This window comes from Equus przewalskii, chromosome 6 (genome assembly GCF_037783145.1).
Source record: "Equus przewalskii isolate Varuska chromosome 6, EquPr2, whole genome shotgun sequence".
Lineage (NCBI taxonomy): Eukaryota > Metazoa > Chordata > Mammalia > Perissodactyla > Equidae > Equus > Equus przewalskii.
This window is the reverse complement of record NC_091836.1, coordinates 79359666-79381702: the sequence shown is the minus strand read 5'-3', so window position 1 is coordinate 79381702 and position 22037 is coordinate 79359666. Positions and strand designations below refer to the sequence as shown.

General features: G+C 35.1%; 1 protein-coding gene across 8 annotated transcripts in view; it reads left to right on the top strand.

Annotated features, from left to right (window-relative positions):
- Positions 1 to 22037, top strand: part of SBF2 (SET binding factor 2) — a 473818-nt gene that overhangs the window by 264208 nt on the left and 187573 nt on the right. For all 8 annotated transcript variants that reach the window (XM_070626327.1, XM_070626330.1, XM_070626325.1 and 5 more), the window contains 7 exons: positions 4919 to 5051; positions 6318 to 6426; positions 8714 to 8827; positions 11758 to 11835; positions 12931 to 13044; positions 13702 to 13830; positions 20234 to 20332. In XM_070626327.1, coding sequence (XP_070482428.1) covers positions 4919 to 5051; positions 6318 to 6426; positions 8714 to 8827; positions 11758 to 11835; positions 12931 to 13044; positions 13702 to 13830; positions 20234 to 20332 — 776 coding nt within the window. The remainder of the gene's footprint in view (positions 1 to 4918; positions 5052 to 6317; positions 6427 to 8713; positions 8828 to 11757; positions 11836 to 12930; positions 13045 to 13701; positions 13831 to 20233; positions 20333 to 22037) is intronic.

Genomic DNA, 22037 nt, shown 5'->3' with positions numbered 1-22037 from the left:
TAATTACAATAATAATCATAATATCACTAACACATCTGGATTATTTACCATGGTACTGTGCTGAGAACTCCATGAATTATCTCATTTCTTTTTTATAGCAACCCTATAAGATAGATTTTAATATTATCCTCATTTTACCAGCTGAAGCTCAGAGAGATTAATATATAAAACAAGTTGAAGAAAAGCTTTTCTTACTAAGTTACTTCTGTGGAACAGAATGCATATGAAAATCAGTTCCAAAAAGAATGAGAAGATACTGAAGGGTTTGAGGCATGAAAGTGACATAATCAGATTTGTATTTTATATCCATCATGCTAGAAACTGCCTGCAGGATAGATTTGAAGTGAATAAAGACTAGATATGGGAAACAAGTTATGAAACTCTTACATTAGTCCAAATGAGAGAAGGTTGAAAACCTGAACCAAAAGTTCGGGTGTATTACATGGGATAAGTTGAAAATGATAAAAGAGGATAGCAATTAGTAACGGGCGGAGAAGGAATTTGCATGTGTCATGAGAAGGGACAAGCTATGGTAAAGGGAGATACAGGAAGTATTTTATCTTGAGAAAACTAATGGGGACTCTTGATTTAGTGGGTCCGTGTAATTAGTGAGCTTTTTGTTTTTGCTTTTGTTTTTAATTGCAGTAACATTGGATTATAACTTTATATAGCTTTTGGATGTACATCATAATATATTTCAGATTCTGTGTAGATTACATCATGTTCACCACACAAAAACTAATTATAGTCCATCCCCTCACATGTGAACCTAATCACCCTTTTGCCCTCCCCCGCCCTTCCCCCATGGCAACCACCAATCCATTTTCCGTTGCTATGTGTTTGTTTGTCATTGTTTTTATCTTCTACTTGTGAGTGAGATCATACCGTATTTGACTTTCTCCCTGTGACTTATTTCACTCAGCATAATACCCTCAAGGTTCATCCATGTTGTCACAAATGGTCGGATTTTATCATTTCTTATGGCTGAGTAGTAGTCCATTGTGTATAAATACCACATCTTCTTTATCCATTCGTCCCCTGATGGGCACCTAGGTTGCTTCCAAGTCTTGGCTATTGTGTATAATGCTGCAGTGAACATAGGGGTGCAGGTATCTTTATGCCTTTGCATTATCAAGTTCTTTAGATAAACACCCAGCAGTGGGATAGCTGGATCATATGGTAGATCTATTCTTAATTTTCTGAGGATACTCCATACTGCTCTCCATAGTGGCTGCACAAGTTTGCACTCCCACCAGCAGTGTACAAGGGTTCCCATCTCTCCACATCCTCTCCAACACTTGTTGTTTCCTGTCTTGTTAGTTATAGCCATTCTGAGGGAGTGAGGTGATACCTCATTGTAGTTTTGATTTGCATTTCCCTGATAGCTAATGATGTTGAGCATCTTTTCATATGCGTGTTGGCCATCCGTATATCTTCTTTGGAGAAATGTCTGTTCAGATCTTTTGCCCATTTTTTAATTGGGTTGTTGGTTTTTTCTTGTTGAGCTGTATGAGTTCTTTGTATATTTTGGATATTAACCCCTTATCTGATATATGGTTTGCAAATATCTTCTCCTAATTGTTAGGTTGTCTTTTCGTTTTGTTGATGGTTTCCTTTGCTGTGCAGAAGCTTTTTAGTTGATGTAGTCCCATTTGTTCATTTTTTCTTTTGTTTCCCTTGCCCGGTCAGACATGAGACTTGAAAATACGCTGCTAAGACTGATGTCAAAGAGCGTACTGCCTATGTTTTCTTCTAGAAGTTTCATAGTTTCCGGTCTTACATCCAAGTCTTTAATCCATTTTGAGTTGATTTTTGTTCATGGTGTAAGGGAATGGTTTACTTTCATTCTTTTGCATGTGGCTGTCCAGTTTTCCCAACACCATTTATTGAAGAGACTCTCCTTTCTCCATCATATGCTCTTGGCTCCCTTGTCGAATGTTAGCTGTCCGTAAATGTGTGGGTTTATTTCTGGGCTCTCAATTCTGTTCCATTGATCTGTGTCTGTTTTTGTACCAGTACCATGCTGTTTTGGTTGCTACAGCTTTGTAGTATATTTTGAAATCAGGGAGTGTGATACCTCCAGCTTTGTTCTTTTTTCTCAGGAATCCTTTGGCTATTCGGGGTCTTTTGTTGTCTCATATAAATTTTGGGATTCTTTGTTCTATTTCTGTGAAAAATGTTGTTGGAACTTTGATAGGGATTGCATTGAATCTGTACATTGCTTTAGGAAGTATGAGCATTTTAACAATGTTAATTCTTCCAATCCAAGAGCATGGAATATCTTTCCATTTCTTTGTGTCTTCCTCGATTTCTTTCAACAATGTTTTATAGTTTTCGGTGTACAGATCTTTCACCTCTTGGGTTAAGTTTATTCCTAGGTATTTTATTCTTTTTGTTGCAATTGTAAATGGGATTGTATTCTTAATTTCTCTTTCTGCTACTTCGTTGTTAGTGTATAGATACGCAACTGATTTTTGTACGTTGATTTTGTATCCTGTGACTTGACCGTATTCCTTTATTGTTTCTAAAAGTTCTTTAGTGGATTCTTTAGAGTTTTCTAGATATAAAATCATGTCATCTGCAAAGAATGACAGTTTCACTTCTTCTTTTCCACTGTGGATCCCTTTTATTTCTTTTTCTTGCTTGATTACTCTGGCTAGGACTTCCAAAACTATGTTAAATAAGAATGGTGACAGTGGGCATCCTTGTCCAGTTCCTGTTCTTAGAGGGATAGCTTTCAGTTTTTCTTCATTGAGAATGATATTTGCTGTGGGTTTGTCATATATGGCCTTTATTATGTTGAGGTATTTTCCTTCTATACCCATTTTATTTAGAGTTTTTATCATAAATCGATGCTGTATCTTGTCAAATGCTTTTTCTGCATCTATTGAGATGATCATGTGATTTTTATGCTTCATTTTGTTAATGTAGTGTATCACGTTGATAGATTTGCAGATGTTGAACCATCACTGCATCTCTGGAATGAAACCCACTTGATCATGATGTATGATCTTTTTAATGTTGCTGTATTCCATTTGCTGGTATTTTGTTGAGGATTTTTGCATCGATGTTCATCAGTGATATTGGCCTGTAATTTTCTTTTTTTGTGTTGTCCTTGTCTGGTTTCGGTATCAGGATAATGTTGGCTTCGTAGAATAAGTTAGGAAGCTCCCCTCCTCTTCAATTTTTTGGAAGAGTTTGAGAAGGATAGGTATCAAGTCTTCTTTGAATGTTTGGTAGAATTCACCAGGGAAGCCATCTGGTCCTGGACTCTTATTTTTTGGGAGGTTTTTGATTGCTGTTTTGATCTCCTTACTGGTGATCGGTCTATTAAAATTTTCTACTTCTTCTTGGTCCAGTTTTGGAAGGTTGTGTGTTTCTAAGAATTTATCCATTTCTTCTAGATTAGCCATTTTGTTGGCGTATAGCTTTTCATAGTATTCTCTTATTATCTTTTGTATTTCTGAGGTATCCGTTGTAATCTCTCCTCTTTCATTTCTGATTTTGTTTATTTGAGCCTTCTCTCTTTTTTGTTGGTGAGTCTAGCTAAGGGTTTGTCAATTTTGTTTATCTTCTCAAAGAACCAGCTCTTGGTTTCATTAATTTTTTCTATTTTTTGTTAGTCTTTATTTCGTTTATTTCTGCTCTAATTTTTATTATTTTCTTCCTTTGGCTGATTTGGGGCTTTGTTTGTTGTTCTTTTTCCAGTGCCTTTAGATGCGCTTTTAGATTGTCTATTTGGGATTTTTCTTCTTTGTTGAGGTAGGCCTGAATTGCTATAAAGTTCCCTCTTAGAACCGCTCATGTAATTAATGTGGAACAATGAATAAAGCATAAAGAAAGATGATTCAGGTCCAGCCCCAGTGGCCTAGTGGTTAAGTTCAGTGTGCTCTTTTCGGCGGCCTGCGTTCGGTTCCCTGGGTGCAAACCTACACCATTCGTCTATCAGTGGCCATGCTTTGATGGTGTCACAAACAAAATACAGGAAGATTGGCAACAGATGTCAGCTCAAGGTGAATCTTCCTCAGCAAAAAAAAAAAAAAAAAAAGATGATTCAGTGATAAAAATGAGAAAATAAGCAATGATGTACTTATTTAACTTTAATTTGATAAGTATGCATGCTGTATTTTCTATAGTTGCCAGTAAAAAAATTGAATAAAAGTTAAATAAGTACTTTAATTTGATACGTATGCATGCTGTATTTTCTATAGTTGCCAGTAAAAAAATCGAAATAGAGCATGTAAATTCCACACTAGCAGAGGGGATAAAAGAAGAGGCAGGATAATAGAAATCGTAAAGGAAAAAAAAAAGAGGCAGAACAAATAAAAAGTACAAAATAAGATACTGTATATAGGTATATACAGAAATAATTACAATAAGTGTAAGTTGATTAAATGATCTAGTTAAAAGACAAAGATTTTCAGATTGGATTTTTTTTAAATGTCAACTGTATGCTATTTACAAGAAGTAGAGAAAGGTTGAAGTAAAAAGATGGAAAAGAGATATACCTGGAAAATTTCAGTGACAAAGCTGATGTGGTTATATTAACATCAGACAAATGGACTTTAAAGAGGAAAAAAGTTATTAGAGCAATGCCAGCGTCTAAAATAGGAATTTAAGTACAGACCTTGGAGATGATGTTGAAAAGGAGGTGATAGTGTATTTCCAAACAACTAATGTGTTCAGTTAGTGTTATGCTCATTTGAAGAGTAAAGACACGCAAAACTGAAAGTTTAGGAAAACAAATACTCATAGGTTATATGGAATTTATAGTTTAACTAAATATTTTTCTTCAGAGATTTCAAAAGTATTGGCTTTTTCATTCATATCATTCCATTCATATTATTCTAAGTCTATGTTTGTTGGCAACACATATAAAATTAAATGCATTTGGTAAGCATTGCTCTTGTGTTTTCAGGAATTCAAAATGTTCTCAGCCTCTTTTGTGCAGTCCTCACAGAAAATAAGGTTCTCTTCCATTCTGCAAGTTTCCAGAGACTCAGTGATGCCTGTAGAGCCCTGGAATCTTTAATGTTTCCTCTTAAATATAGGTGAGGTTTCTTACTTGGTACTTTTATTTATTCCCAAATTATACATTACTTATTGACAGTCAGCTGAAATGTCATTTGCACCATAGTCTTGAACCACAAGGGCGCATTTTACAGTCATGTGTTACAAGAGCCATGATTCTGATCAAAATCTAGCCTAGAAGTTGGAACTTTTCCAAGTTGTCCATTACTGAGTGTTGATTAATTTAGTGAAAAAATAATTAATTTGAGTAGTCTTGTCAGCAGCATTTAATTCTCTTTGAATACAGTTGGTAATAAAAAGTTTTAGTGCTGATTATGTGATATTAAGGAATTATTAATTTTTAGAGGTTATAGTGGTCTTACGAGTCTCTTAAAAAAAGAGCCCTTACCTTTTTTAGATACCTTCTAAAGTATTTATGTATAAGTGATATGATATCTGGGATTTGCTTCAAATAATACTGTAGGGAAGAGAACAAAAGTGGGCAGAAATAAATATGTGATTATGCATTGGTAATTGTGAAAGCCATATTGGTTACTTGGGGCTTCATTTCCTTTTTCTTCTCTCTGTTTTTTGGGGAGGAATATGTTAAAAATTTTCCATAATAAAAAGTAAAAAACCAATCTAAACAGTGATGCCTGATAGTGCTGTAAGTAGAATATTTTGTTCTAATATGCTGTTTTATCAATTTGATAATCATAACATCTAGGAAACTTAAGTTCATACAAACTAGAAAAAAATTTAGACTGTCTCCAGATTTTATTTAAAGAAAGTTTTTTTTTAACCTATGTTCTTGTCTTAACCCCTAGAGAACAGAGTGTTCTAGGCCTTAATTTTTATATTTTGCCATTCTTATTGAATGCAAAAATCAAGTATAGAGAAATGGAATTTGAATGGTTGTTTTATGGAGACAAATCATCCCCAGTATTGAGGGGGAGGGCCCATCAATGAGTCAGTGTTACCATCTGTCAAATTTCTATGTAAGGAAATATGCTTTCGGTTGAGCAAGATTAAAAAACCTAGAGAGACTCCTTGCCTCGGAGGGATAAGGGATAAGGAAATTGCCCTGGGTTCCATTTACTCTATATCCTGTTATATCTGGTTATATCTTTCATGTGAGAATTTTCGTTTAATCTTTTCTTTCAAAAGTTTAATATTAACAACCATGAGAATATTGCTGATAATTTCTGTACTTAGGTAATCTAAAATTCATACAGCATAACAATGAAATAAAAATGTTTATATTGTGGAAAACCAAATATATCTCACATATATTTTTATATTTCCAGTTATCCTTATATTCCCATTCTCCCGGCTCAGCTACTGGAAGTTCTGAGTTCCCCAACACCTTTCATTATTGGAGTACATTCTATCTTTAAAACCGATGTCCATGAACTTGTAAGTATTCATCTTCAGATTGCCAGTCATTGAGGCCAGCAGTTTATCATATTTCTTTGAGTCCTGTAATATTTCAGTTAATTACTATTTTCAGATCTGTTGCATTCCTAATAGAAAAGATTGGTTAGAAGAAAAGCATCATAGAAAAATCTAAATATATTAATTTTTCATTATAGCAAGTAAGAGAGATTTACAAAATGAATTCATTAATATTTTTAAATGCCGCCTTTTGGCATATTAAGTTTATCTTTCTGTATTCTTCATCCTGTAAATGAGAAAGGAAGATAAAATAATTCATTAATTAGTATTCTATTTTTACTTTTATGAGTGCTTTAATTTATTAATATTTTGAAATGAGGCCTGTGTTAATGCTGAATGACTGAGAACTGAAAAACATTTGCAAAGTCTGAAGAGTTTTAGTGGAATACAAATTCAGTATGAGCCCCACCAAATTATTGTAGTCTTATTGCCATATGAAGAGAAATACCAAGGAAGGAAAGTAATACTCTACATTCAAGGCCGTTCTGGAATAATGTATTCAGTTCTCTGCACTGCACTTTACGAGGGACTGTAACCAAATAATGTGCTTCACAGAAGGACATCGAGGGCTGTCAGGAGTTTAGAAACTATATCCCTAAGGAAATTTTCTCAGGTAGTAACCTAATACTATTTAATAGCTAAAGATAAATATGTAAGTGGTCATCGTAGGAGAGGGTAAGAATCGTTTTTTTGTAGCCCTGAAAGGCTGAAACAGAATCAATGGATATAGAAACAAATCTCTGCTCAAAATAAGAGTTTTCAACTGTTAGTGCTGCCCAGTGATGATGGATGGGTTTCCTGTGGGAAGAGTTCACTCTCAAGCACTGTAAGCAGAGTGCAAGAAGCAGATTGCATGACGCTTCTCAGGGAGTTTAAGAAAATTTACTGGAAGGCTGGGCTATTGATACCTGTGATTCACAGCTCCTTAAAATTTTGTAATTCTACTTTTCTTTACTTTTAAACGCAAGAAAAGAGGTCAGCTGTGTTGGTATTTGTATGTGTTTACAATTGTAATCAAATCATATAAGTATCATTTGAACTGACAAAAGACTATTCAATGTTGTAATTATGAATGGAACCCTCATTTATATATTAATCGTTCTTCCTAACCTTAAATTTTGATATCTAGTTCCTATTTAACTTTGATATCACCATATAAAAATGTGTAAATCAATAAACATATTTGGTAAAACCTAGTTAGTACTATCTAGAAGAATACCCATCTAGTTTGTAGGTAATTTTTCCCCACTAAATATAACCAGCCTCTGGAGGTAGCATAAACCAAGTGTTGCTGACAGTAAATTTCTTAATTTTGTAATGAATAAATTAAAATTAATTTTAATCCTATCATCAACATAAACTTCAGCAATCTAGGCTAATTTCTCTCTTGCATTTTTATGTATGTTATTTTAAAATAGACTGTTGTAAATGCTAAAAATAAGTTTCTTTCTTAAGTGCGTAAGTAGTACCATTTTGATGTATACTAATTGCTTTGCTTGTTAACTCTTGTAATGATTACTGTGTTATTTAGGATATGGCTAAATTACTATAATAAAGCTCCCAAAATGCAAAGGCTCAAACAAAATGAAATTTTATTTAACACTCATCCATAGTCCATAGAAGTGTCCCACTATGCCATGCCTGTCTGCTCCATGAACTCATTCAAGGTCCAAGCCTCTTTCCTTCTTGTTTCTCCACCGGCATCCCCTCAGGCATTGTCATCATCTGAATGTCCAAGGTTGGGTTGCTGCCATGTTCATGGTTTCAGCCATGGGAAGAGGAAAGAGAGTGTAGGAGAGCCTTGCATCCCCTCTATTTTGAATGCTTGGAAATGTACACATCACTTTTAATGTTCCACGGCAGAAACTAGTCACATGCCACACCTAATTTCAAAGGAAGTGGGAAGATGTATGGTAGTTGAGAAGCCATGAACCGAGCGTTCTATAACCAGGGACAACCAAGAGTCTCTTCTGTGCCTGATTCTTCTCATATTGAGTTAGTGAAGGCCAAATTAATTTCTTAACAACAAGTACACTTTATTAATTAATTGTAATTCTACTTTTGCTTTACTTTGAAATGCCAGAAAAGAGGTAAGTTCTGTTGGTACTTATATGTATTTATAATTGTAATCAAATCATATAGGTGTCATTTAAACTGACAAAAGACTGTTCAACATTGTAATTATAAACAGAGCCCTCACTGATACATTAATCATTCTTCCTAACCTTAATTTTTGTATCCCCTTCAGTTAGATGTAATCATAGCCGATTTGGATGGAGGCACTATTAAAATTCCTGAATGTATCCACCTCTCTTCCCTCCCGGAACCACTGCTACAACAGACTCAAGCAGCTCTTTCTTTGGTATGACATTTTTTTTCATAGTAATTTTCTCTTGATTTAAAAGTAAACTAAGATAATTGGAATTAAATGTCATTGGCATTGTAATTACTTAGAAAAGAGAGTTATATATTCTTAAAACATGAATATATTCTCATACAGTATTTAGAATAAGATTCTTTATTAGGTATCTAAAGAATATACTTTGAATCCTGAATATTTGTTCTACATTCATTCTTTCGCTCAGCATATTTATTTAGTAGTTACTACACACTGAATACTGTGCTAGGTATTGGAAACACACCTGTGAAAACAAGACCAGACTCTGCCTCAAAATGCCTGATTTCCCTCAGAAGCTAGCACCTGTTCCTTCTCCTTCACCCTCCTTATTGGCATCTCATTCCTCTTTGGTACATGTGCTACTTGCAAAACTGTGTGATATTCTCTTACCAATGTTTTCAAGTTACTACAGAAAGATGTAACTTATTGATAGATTAAATGTCCAGCATTCAATGCAATGAAGTTATATGAAATCTTCTGGCCTGGGTGTTTCTCATTGAAATGAATTTAATTTTTTTGTAGTTATTTTACCTTAGTTGATTTTTAAAAGTACAGGATTTATTTTACTGATAACATTCTAAGTGTCCGTTTATCCATCATCAGAAAATTGAAATTTAGAAATTCTGCATTCCTTTTTAAGCCATCACTAGAACTAAGGACTTCGTATTCTTCTTGAATAATGTTCCAATCTGAGCTGTTTAAAACCTTTTTTCCCCTTAAATAGGAACTCAGAAGTCTAGGATTACCAGGAGGGATTTTATTCCCAGAAAATTTTCAAGTTTGTATTAGTCCTTACATTGTTGTAGTGGTATCTATGGGGTGGAAACATTTAGAGAAGACTGACTTTTCCTAATGTAATTTGTAATCTGGAGTATAAGATGGAACAAAGTGGAAAGAAACTAGTGTAGGATTCAGGAGACCTAAATTCCAGTCTACCTCCTGCCACTTGATGTTATTGTGCTAATCGCATTCCATCTCTAGACCTCTGTTTCCTGGTCCTTGTCTGTAGGATGAATGTTTTATACAAGGGATGACTTAAGTGACTGTTTCCCAAAGTGGAGTATGGAGATGATTTTGGGTGGCATGTGGCAACTTTTTTTATTTTAATAATTATATATTTATTATAATGTTTATTTAAAATAGCATATAAAACCTATGATTTCACAGACAATATCATCTAAGAAAATATTAGATTTAAAGAAGTGAGTTGATTTGGGCTGTGATGTAGTGGTTAAGTTCACATGCTCTGCTTTGGTGGCCTAGGATTTGTGGGTTTGAATCCTGGGCATGGACCTATATGCTGCTCATCAAGCCATGCTGTGGCAGCGCCCCACATACAAAAACAATAGAGGAGGATTGATACAGATGTTAGCTCAGTGACAATCTTCCTCAAGCAAAAAGAGAAGGATTAGCAACAGATGTTAACTCAGGGCCAATCTTCCTCATTAAAAAGAAAAAAAGGTTGATTTAAATAAAAGTATTAACTAAATAATTACATCAATGGTATATGGATATAACAAAAGCTGAGAAGGTAGTATTTGAGTGATCAAAAAAACTTTGACATTTCCAGAGATCTTAAATAAGTTCTTAACTCTTATATATGATTACTTAATAATGATATTTATAATTATTCAAGGATTAAGTGCCAAAATTAACAAAGATTAAGATTTTAGTTCTTAAGTCAATGGCTCAGGTAGAGGTTCTGCTGCACACTGGTGTACCTTAACCTGTGACACCTCTGCCACCAAATTTGATCAATGAGTTAAATTCATTTTCGGTAAAACTGAGTATGCCTATTTTTGTAGCTGTCAGCACAGTGGTGGATTATATGCTGCAGTGTAGTACTACAAATAAGACATAAGAGCACAGTATATTGCAAAACTAGGACCAAAAAGAAATCACATTTGATGGACCATATGGGAGCTTTGATGCACAAGTATATGAGCTTCATTTGGTTAGTAAATAATTGTAACAAATGGCAGCACAGTACTTGAACTGTGTAATAATGGTGGATGTTTAAAAGGCATGAAGACATTATACTGTAGTGGTGATTGGGTTATAAGTACTGTCAATAGTTTAGTGTTATTTTTAAGTGTTACTTTCAGTCTTTTGTTCTATTATAAACATACTACCAAAACCTGAGTATCTGAAAATGATTCTGCAAAGACAAAAATTTGCTACAGACTGATGCACTTTAATCTTTTTCTCTGTGTAAATCCTGCATGGACTTTCTTTCCCACCTGTTCCCCAATCTGCTTTCTTTCAAAGCCTGACTCAATTGTTACCTTCTTTCTTTTAGCTTCCCCTAGGTTGAATTATTATACTTTATATTTATATATTATTCATTATATATTTATAGTCCTTGTCACATTGTATGGTACTTTTACACCTCTAGACTGTGAGGTTTATAAACTTATTCCCTTTCTCGTTAGTATTCCAGTGAATTAATTAAGTAATTACTTTTTAATTATACTAAGAAATAGAAAAACAAATGCTTGCTTAAAATTTTTAATTATATAGACAACTAGCTCTACCCTGGACCATTCCCTTCCCAGAGGTAGCTATTTTATAGTTTAGTGTATATTCTTTCAGAACTTTACATTTTCATTTATATGTATATCAGTGCATATACATATATAGATTGAAGGTTTATTGTTTTATTTTCAAATAAATGAGACCATACTACATGTGTTTTTCTAGAACATATTTTTTCATTGGAGATCTTCCCAAAGTAGTATATACAGAACTGCCTCAGCTGACTGCATTGTATTTCATGGAGGGAATATGTCATAATTCATGTACTGATCCTTTTTCATCTTAATATCCCAAGTAGATTAAATAGTGTGTTTTATTGACATTAAGATCTTTTACATAACAAAACTTCTTTGCTTTAGATTCTACACCCAGATTTGGAAGTAGCAGATCATGCTTTTCCCCCTCCACGAACAGCTTTATCCCACTCAAAAATGCTGGTAAGAAGTTTAAATTTGATGCTTTTAAAGAGAGCTGTACTTCTGCTTGTATGGTTATTAAAGAAGCTGAGTATAGTGAGAGTTAAATGGACAGTCTAGTAAAAAGTGTACCAAATTAGCAGTTAGGAGAATTGCCACTGACTGACCTTGTGACCTGCTCAAGGAGGGGAGCAGGGCTAAGACTGTTGCCCTGAGGAGGCATGAGTCAGTATGGGACAAAAAATCAGAACCTAGGTTATGACCTGGAAAACTGTGCCAAGCATCAAATCAGAAGGGTCAGGAAAGGATAAAAAAGGGAAGCTTACAAAAAATGAAAACAGATTGTTGATAACAAGAGAGAATCAAGTTTGAGGACTGAGTGGATGAAAACAGTCCCAATTAGAAGCTAAAAAAGGGGGAGTATATAACAGAGGCCCCCTTTTTATTTTGCTCAATGCATTTCTTAGAGATGAGATTTGTGGCCAAAAAAGAGCCTCATAGAGCTGGACGCCTTTGACAAGTTAGTTAAGCATTCTTGTCTGTTTCCTTGTCAATTAAATAAGGAGTTGACTAAATAAATCTAAGTTTCCTTACAATTCTAAAACTTTGATTTTATTGGAACCTGAATTATCAAACCAGATTTTTAAGTCATACCTTATTAATATAAGATAGATTTTTATAAGTTTGATAAATTTTGGAAGAACTTCATAAGCTTATAAAATACAATTTTTGGGGGTTTTTTTTCTTTTATGTTTGTGACTGTTGTTCTTTTGGTGGATATAAAAATCAAATGACTTGGGAAATATGCCCTTCTTTAACATGGTGAAAGAGGAGATTTTGTGACTTATATTTTTCCTGAGAGGAAAATTGGATGTACTAGAGGTAAGTTTTATTTGGTTCAATATGAAAAAAACTATTTAACAGCCTATGCTGTCCAACAATGGGGTAGACAAGATGTCCCTCCCCACCCAGGGCTGCCACCAGTGAGGGTTATGTGCAGGAAGTAAAGGCAGATTTATTAAATAATCTCTCAAGTTGTTTCCAACTGTTTGACTTCATGATATTTCATTTATTTTTTAAGAAATTCATTTGCCACGTTTCTTCTTATATTTTCAGGATAAAGAAGTGCGTGCAGTTTTTCTTAGATTATTTGCACAACTTTTCCAAGGGTATAGATCATGCCTGCAACTTATAAGAATTCATGCAGAACCAGTAATACATTTTCACAAGGTAAGATGCAGCACCATATTGTATCTGTCCAAAATGCAGACTCTAATCTAGGAAAGCAACTTGGTTGTCTGTTTTCTAGCCATATATTTTGACCTTAATTTATCAAATGTGGTTATTTAAAATCTCAGCTTTGTGTGGTTAGATGATAGTTTTTAATAATACTATGGAACTGACATGTTTTTCTTTAGAGTATACTAACTTTAAATTGGTTTTTCTTTTAAAATTAAGTATTAATTTCTCCTCTTCCTGATTTATAGACAGATTCATTTTTATTCTTTCCAATACGTGTAGTATTTATCAAAAACCATTTTTTGGAGCTGGCCCGGTGGTTTAGTGGTTAAATTTGCGCACTCCACTCTGGCGGCCTGGGCTTCGCAGGTTCGGATCTTGGGCATGGACTACACACTACTCATCAAGCTGTGCTGTGGCAGTGTCCACATACAAGATGGAGGAAGACTGGCACAGATGTTAGCTCAGGGACAGTCTTCCTCACAGGCACAAACACTAAAACCTTTTTTGAGAGAAACCGATTTTATAAAAGACATTTATGCATGAATACATTTATTCAGGCATTGATCTTTCTGTTGTATTTTTGTTTTGAGCATTCATCCATTACTAAGTGATAATTTATTCATTTCACATTTTCTTTCTTTACAGACAGCTTTCTTGGGGCAGCGTGGTTTGGTTGAGAATGATTTCCTCATTAAAGTTCTCAATGGAATGGCATTTGCAGGTTTTGTTTCAGAAAGAGGTCCTCCCTATAGATCCTGTGATCTCTTTGATGAGGTATAGTTCTTATCAAATGTAATGTATTATTTACATAAAAATTAGACTACTGGTTGAAAGTAGAGAAGTAGTATTTTAAACATTTAATCCAAATCATAAGTATGTTATAAATTAAATATCAAATAATCCAAGTATTAAACTATTATGCTTATCAGATGTTTGTATTTAAAATGTGGATTAGAAAAATTAGAAGAAATATAAGTATAGGATGTCTCAGAAGTACATAAAAATCATGAACAACTGAATTTTAAATAGTTGATTAAAACCTTATTGAAAAATTTACAGTGATTGTATAAATAGAACTTTTTTTTTATTGAGTTCATAATAGTTTACATCAATGTGAGATTTCAGCTGTACATTATTTCTTGACTGTCACCACATAAGTGGTCCCCTTCACCCCCTGTGCCCACCTGCCACCCCCCTTCCCCTGGTAACCACTGAACTGTTTTATTTGTCCGTGTACCTGTTTATATTCCACATATGGGTGAAATCATCTGGTGTTTGTCTTTCTCGGACTGGCTTATTTCACTTAGCATAATTCCCTCTAGGTCCTTCCATGTTATTGCAAATGGGGTGAATTTGTCCTTTTTTCTGGCTGAGTAGTATTTCATTGTGTTATATATATATATATATATATATATATATATATATATATATGCCACATCTTTATCCAGTCATCAGTCTATGGGCACTTGGATTGCTTGCATGTCTTGGCTATTGTAAATACTGCTGCAATGAACATAGGGGTGCATATGTCACTTTGGATTGTTTACTTCAATTTGTTTGGGTAGATAGTGAGATAGCTGGGTCACATGGTATTTCTTTTTTTAGTTTTTTGAGGAATCTCCATACTGTTTTCCATAGTGGCCGCACCAGTTTGCATTCCCACCAGCAGTGTATGAGGGTTCCCTTCTCTCCACACCCTCTCCAACATTTGTTATTTTTAGTCTTAGTGATTATAGCCATTTTAACAGGCATAAGGTGGTATCTTAGTGTAGCTTTGATTTGCATTTCCCTGATGATTAGTGATGTTGAACATTTTTTCATGTGTTTATTGGCCATCAGTATATCTTCTTTGGAAAAATATCTGTTCTTCTCCTCTGCCCATTTTTTGATCGGGTTTTTTGTTTTTTTATTATTCAGTTGTGTGAGTTCCTTACATGTTATGGAGATTAACCCCTTGTCAGATATATAATTTGCAAATATTTTCTCCCAATTGGTGGGTTGTCTGTTTGTTTTGATTCTAGTTTCTTTTGCCTTGCAGAAGCTCTTTAGTCTGATGAATTCCCAGTTGTTTATTTTTTCTTTTGTTTCCCTTGTCTGAGAGGACATGGTGTTTGAAAAGATCCTTTTTAGTTTGATGTCAAAGAGTGTGCTCCCTATATTGTCTTCCAGGAGTTTTATAGTTTCAGGACATATCTTCAAGTGTTTGATCCATTTTGAGTTTATTTTTGTATATGGCTTTGGATAGTGGTCTACCTTCATTGTTTTGCATGTGGCAGTCCAGTTTTCCCAACGCCATTTGTTGAAGAGACTGTCTTTTCTCCAGTGTATGTTCTTGGCACCTTTGTTGAAGATTAGCTGTCTGTAAATGTGTGGTTTTATCTCTGGGCTTTCAGTTCTGTTCCATTGATCTGTGTGCCTGTTTTTGTACCAGTACCACGCCGTTTTGATCACTATGGCTTTGTAGTACATTTTGAAGTCAGGGATTGTGATACCTTCAGCTTTGTTCTTTTTTCTCAGGATTGCCTTAGCAATTCGGGGTCTTTGGTTGCCCCATAGGAATTTTAGGATTCTTTGCTCTATTCCATGAAGAATGTCATTGGGATTCTGGTTGGGATTGCATTGAATCTGTAGATTGCTTTGAGTAGTATGGACATTTTAACTATGTTATTCTTCCAATCCATGAGCAAGGAATTTCTTTCCATCTGTTTATGTCGTTATCAATTTCTTTCAGTAATGTCTTACAGTTTTCACTGTATAAGTCCTTCACCTCCTTGGTTAAATTTATTCCTAGGTACTTTATCCTTTTAGTTGCAATTGCGAATAGAATTATATTCTTGAGTTCTCTTTCTGTAGCTTTGTTATTGGAGTACAGAAAAGCAACTGATTTTTGTAAGCTGATTCTGTACCCTGCATCTTCACTGTAGTTGTTAATTATTTCTAGTAATTTTCCGATGGATTTTTTTTGGGTTTTCTATATGTAAGATCATGTTGTGTGTAAACACTCCCTGTTTGAATTCCTTTTATTCCTTTCTCTTGCCTAATTCCTCTGGCCAAAACCTCCAGTACTATGTTGAATAAGAGTGGTAATAGCTGGCATCCTTTTCTTATTCCTGTTCTTAAGGGGATGGCATTCAGTTTTTGCCCATTGAGTATGATGTTGGCTGTGGGTTTGTCATGTATGGCCTTTATTATGTTGAGGTAGTTCCCTTCTATCCCAACTCTGTGAATAGTTTTTATCATAAATGGCTGTTGGATCTTGTCAAATGCTTTCTCTGCATCTCTTGAGATGATCGTGTACTTTTTATTACTCAATTTGCTGATGTGGTGCATCACATTGATTGACTTGGGGATGTTGAACCATCCCTGTGTCCCTGGTATAAATCCCACTTGATTGTGATGTATGATCCTTTTGATGTATTGCTGAATTAGGGTTGCCAAAATTTTGTTGAGGATTTTTGCATCTATGTTCATCAGCCATTGGTGCGTAGATCTCCTTTTCTGTGCTGTCCTTGTCAGGCTTTGGTATCAGAGTGATGTTGGCCTCATAGAATGTGTTAGGAAGGGTTCCAACTTCCCTAATTTTTTGGAATAGCTTGAGAAGGATAGATATTAAACCCTCTCTGAAAGTTTGATAAAATTCCCTGGGAAAGGTTTCTGGTCCTGGGTTTTAATTCTTTGGGATCTTTAGCATTTTGGGATGCTTTTGATTGCTGTTTCAATCTCTTTCCTTGTGATTGGTATATTCAGATTGTCTGTTTCTTCTTGATTCAGCTTTGGGAGGTTGTAAGAGTCTAAGAATTTACACATTTCCTCTAGGTTATCCATTTTGTTGACATATAGTTTTTCGTAGTATTCTGTTATAATCTGTTGTATTTCTGTGGAGTCTGTTGTTATTTCTCCTCTTTCATTTCTGATTTTGTTTATCTGAGCTTTCTCTCTTTTTTTCTTGGTAAGTCTGCCTAGGGGTTTGTCAATTTTATTTATCTTCTCCAAAGAACCAGCTCTTTGTTTCACTGATCCTTTCTACTGCCTTTTTTGTTTCAATAGCATTTATTTCTGCCCTGGTTTTTATTATTTCTCTCGTTCTGCTCACTTTGGGCTTTGTTTGTTCCACTTTTTCTAATTGAATTGGGAGTTTTTCTTGTTTGTTAACCTGTGCCTGAATTGTGATGAGTTTCCCTCTTAATATAGCTTTTGCCACATCCCATATGAGTTGATATGGTATGTCATTATTTTCATTTGTCTCCAGGTATTTTTTGATTTTTCCTTTAATTTCTTCAGTGATCCATTGGTTGTTCAATAGCATGTTGTTTAGTCTCCACATCTTTGTCCCTTTCTCAGCTTTTTTCTTGTAATTAATTTCTAGCTTTATAGCATTATGATCAGAGAAGATGCTTGTTATTTCAATTTTTTTTAATTTATAGAGGCTTGCCTTGTTTCCCAACATATGGTCTGTCCTTGAGAATGTTCCATGCGCACTTGAGAAGAATGTGTATTCTGCTGTTTTTGGATGGAGTGTTCTATATGTGTCTGTTAAGTCCCACTGGTTTAGCTTTTCATTCAGTTCCAATGTTTCCTTGTTGATTTTCTGTCTGGATGATCTATCCATTGATGTGAGTCGGATGTTGAGGTCCCCTACTATTACTGTGTTATTTTTAATATCTTCTTTTAAGTTTGTTAATAGTTGCTTTATGAACTTTGGTGCTCCTGTGTTGGCACATAGATATTTATAAGTGTTATTTCTTCTTGATGGAGTCTCCCTTTGATCATTATATACTGCCACTCTTTGACTCTCTTTACCTGCCATATCTTGAAGTCTACTTTGTGTGATATAAGTATTGTGATTTCTTGTAGCGGGGGTCTTGTGGCTACAAAGTCCCTTAGCTTTTGTTTGTCTGGGAGAGATTTAATTTCTCCTCTATATCTGAAGGATATTTTTGCTGGATAGAATATTCTTGGCCAAAGATTCTTGTCTTTTAAAGTTTTGAATATGTCGTTCTATTCTCTCCTAGCTTGTAAGGTTTCTGCAGAGAAATCTGCTGAAAGCCTGATAGGGGTTCCTTTGTAGGTTATTTTCTTCTGCCTTGATGCCCTGAGTATTCTTTCTTTGTCATTCATTTTTGCTAGTTTACTACTATATGCCTTGCTGTAGGTCTTTTTTTTTTTAATATTTTATTTTTTCCTTTTTCTTCCCCAACCCCCTGGTATATAGTTGTGTATTTTTAGTTGTGGGTCCTTCTAGTTGTGGCCTGTGGGATGCCACCTCAGTGTGGCTTGATGAGTGGTGCCATGTTCGTGCCCAGGATTCGAACTGGCAAAACCCTGGGCCGCCACAGTGGAGCACGTGAACTTAACCACTCTGCCACTGGGCCAGCCCCTGTAGGTCTTTTTACATTGGCGAATCTAGGAGATCTGGAAGCTTCTTCCACACATATTTCCCTCAATTTCGGAAGTTCTCTGCTATTATTTCTTTGAACACGCTTTCTGCTCCATTCTCCTTCTCTTCACCTTCTTGAATACCTATAATTATTATGTTGCATTTCCTCATTGAATCAGATATTTCTCGGACACTTTCTTCATTTCTTTTTAGTCTTAGTTCCCTCTCCTCATCTGTCTGGAGCATTTCAACATGTCTGTCTTTGATTATGCTGATATGCTCCTCTATGATGTCCACTCAAGCATTCAGGGAATCAGTATTTTGTTTTGTCTCTTCCACTGTGTCTTTCATCTGTAATATTTCTGATTGATTCTTCCTTATAGTTTCAATCTCTTTTGTGAAGTAGCTCCTAAACTCTGAATTGTTTCTCTACATTCTCTTTTACTTCGTTGAGTTTTTTCATGATAGCTATTTTGAATTGATTGTCATTTAGCTTACGTAGCCACTAGTATGCGTTAAGCTTTATTTTATGTCTCTAACTTTAAATGACAAGTTATCTTTTACTTGTGTACATTTGTAAACATAAGATATATGTATATATCCTCCGTATTGGAAACAAGGATAAGGCAAGGACTGTGTCCAAGACCCCTATGGGTCTCCCCTTAGTGTTCATCCAGTTCTATGTTCTGCCTACAATGATGATTTTTGGTGTCTTATTGATGTTACTTGAAGGCCACTTATTCATGTGCATACTTCAGTCAAGGGCCTAAAAGGAAATGAGGCACCAGATCTAAGTAATTTCTCCTTCTACCCTTTTTGGCCATTTAATTGGTTTGTATGAGAATGTGCTTTTATAGAAAACTAGCATTTGCTTCTGGGAAAGAGATTCTTGTTTTCATTTAGCCTAGGGCAGCCTACCACATGGAAGACTTATGGAGCTTTGAAAGCTTGCAGTGTGTGTTGTCTTGTCCCCACACTCCTATCAAATAGGCCTGTTAGAAGGAAAGAAATGTTTGCCTTTGTTTGATAATCTTTCTGAATCCTGGCCTACAATAGGTGACGTCAGTTTTATATGTCTGTCTGCTCCAGTGACTCTATTAGTTTTTAGAAGGGAAAATCCTATATTATACCCCTTTTCAGAAAAAAGTCATCTATCTATTTACCCCTCCTCCCCACTTGCAGTTTTTTCCTGTCACTATTCTCTTCTCCACTCCCAGTATACACACTCACACAGTTCTCCCGGTAAGCTAAGTTAGTAGGGTAATGGACTAGAATTTATATAGTTTGAGAGCCAGAAGGAACCTAAAGGTCATCTTATTCTTCCATCTTATTTTAGAGATGAAGAAAAAGCAGCTCAGGAGTTTAAGTGACTTATTCCAAATCACACTGTCAGTAGAGCTAGGACTAGAGTCTGAGTGAGCTGACTCATACATTTGGTTCATGTTTTATGAGTCAGGGAAACGTTTGGAGACTTTCTGACCTTCTAAAATTCTCTGAGTGAGAGAATTCTCTGATTGAGGCTTAGAGAATGAGAGGGTCTCCCTGAGTTCCAGACATGACTTTTCTCAAGAAGAAGTAGGGCCCTAAATCATCAGGGAGAGACCACCAGACCATTTAAGGACTTGATTGACACTGTAACTCTAGAATAGAGGTAAAACCCAGTAAAAATCTAAAATATTTTTTAATAATAGTATATGTTTTGGGTGCTTTTTGGTTTGAAAATCATATGAAACTATCACACACTTTTCTAATTCAGCATATTTTGGAGGTGATGTTTTGCTATTTCATTCTTTTTCCAAGTTGGTAGCTTTTGAAGTAGAGCGGATTAAAGTTGAAGAAAATAACCCGTTGAAGATGATAAAGCATGTCAGAGAACTTGCTGAGCAACTGTTCAAAAATGTAAGTAAGTATATTTATTTAGATAGTCATTAATTTTAAAGGTATTAATAAAGTATTTTGTTTGAAAAACTGAAAAGCTTTATCTTTCTAGCAATAATCTTTTTTCTGTGACTTAGAAACCTTTGGAACTATAAGTTACAAGATACTGCTGTTGGTACTGTGTATCAAAATAGACCTCATTTTTCAAAGTGATTTTCCTGTCAATCACTTTATTTTGAAAACATTTTAGTCACAATTTTCCAGTTTGTCATTCACCCTCATTTTGATTTTCACTCAGGTCTCTGCCTTCTTAAAAGCATATTGAGCATTTTTAAGACTTAAAGATTAGACTCATTGGAGACCAGAACTACCTCAGACAGAACTGATCAACGTACTCTGCTTTAGCTTGGTGCGGTGATTGTCAACTGGATCAGGAAAATCAGTTGAGTTGAATTGTTTTGAACAGATAGGGAGTGAAAAGCTGAAAGAAAGAAAGCAAGCCAGCAAATTGTCGAGTGACCACAGAAACTGAAGGGTGAAAATATTCCCTGTATAGAAGAAATGCAGTAAATTTAAAAGATTGGGATGTACCAAAGTGTGAAATAATCATATGGATGCCAGGAAAGACAAGTACCTAAGATGACAGGACATTATGTACAGTAGACAAAATGGATTTTGGCCGATGATTACTAGTTATGCCTCTTGCTTGTGAAGCTTTTCAGAGTTGAATCCTTTTACCAAGAAAAGGAAAGTAAGTGGGAAGTATGATCTCCCAGGGGAAATTTGAAGGAAGATGTATTTTTAAGGAAATATGGTTCAGAAGGATTTGGGGTTGGTATCCTGGTATTATTTAACTTAATTATTTGAATAGATGGACCTTGTAGGACATTAGTCAATGCTTTGTTGCATCCATTCAAAATCTGAGAAATCTGAATAAAAGCAGGAATACTGAAATGTGTTTCTTTGTTTCATATTATTCAGTTATTTATGGATTTTATTTCGGAAGTTTTTTTTGTTTGGGGTTTTTTTTTTTTTTTTGCTGAGGAAGATACCCTCTGAACTGACATCTGCTGCCAATCCTCCTCTTTTTGCTTGAGGAAGATTCACCCTGAGCTAACATCTGTGCCAGTCTTCCTCTATTTTGTATGTGAGTTGCCACCACAGCATGGCTGCCAACAAGTTGTGTAGGTCCTTGCCCAGGAACCAATCCCAGGCCGCTGACGTGGAGCACACTGAAATTAACTGCTAGGCCATGGGGCTGGCCCCATTTCTGAAGTTATTTTAAAATTTGTCCCTTGGACTGATATCCTAAACTCCACGTAAAACTGTCTCCAATATAATAAATCTATTTCTTGATTAGTATGCTGAAACTTAAAAAAGAATTCTGTCAGAAGGAAAACTTGTGTTCTGTACTGGTCTTTGCCATTTATGGGCTGTGCAGAACTAATGTATAGTGTGATCACATGAGAAATTTCTATTGACTTTTTGTAATAATAATAAATATTGAGTACTTAGCACAATGTGCCAGGCATGAGATTAAGTACTTTACATATATCATCTCTCATCCTCATAACAATAATGTAAGATAGGTGTCATTGTACCCATTTTAGTGGAGATAATTGGCTCAGGATCATATGGCTATTAAGTGATTGAGTCCAAATGTTAAATTCAGGAATTTCCATCTATCCATTTCCTAAGCCTATGTTCTTTCACTCCATTAGGCTGA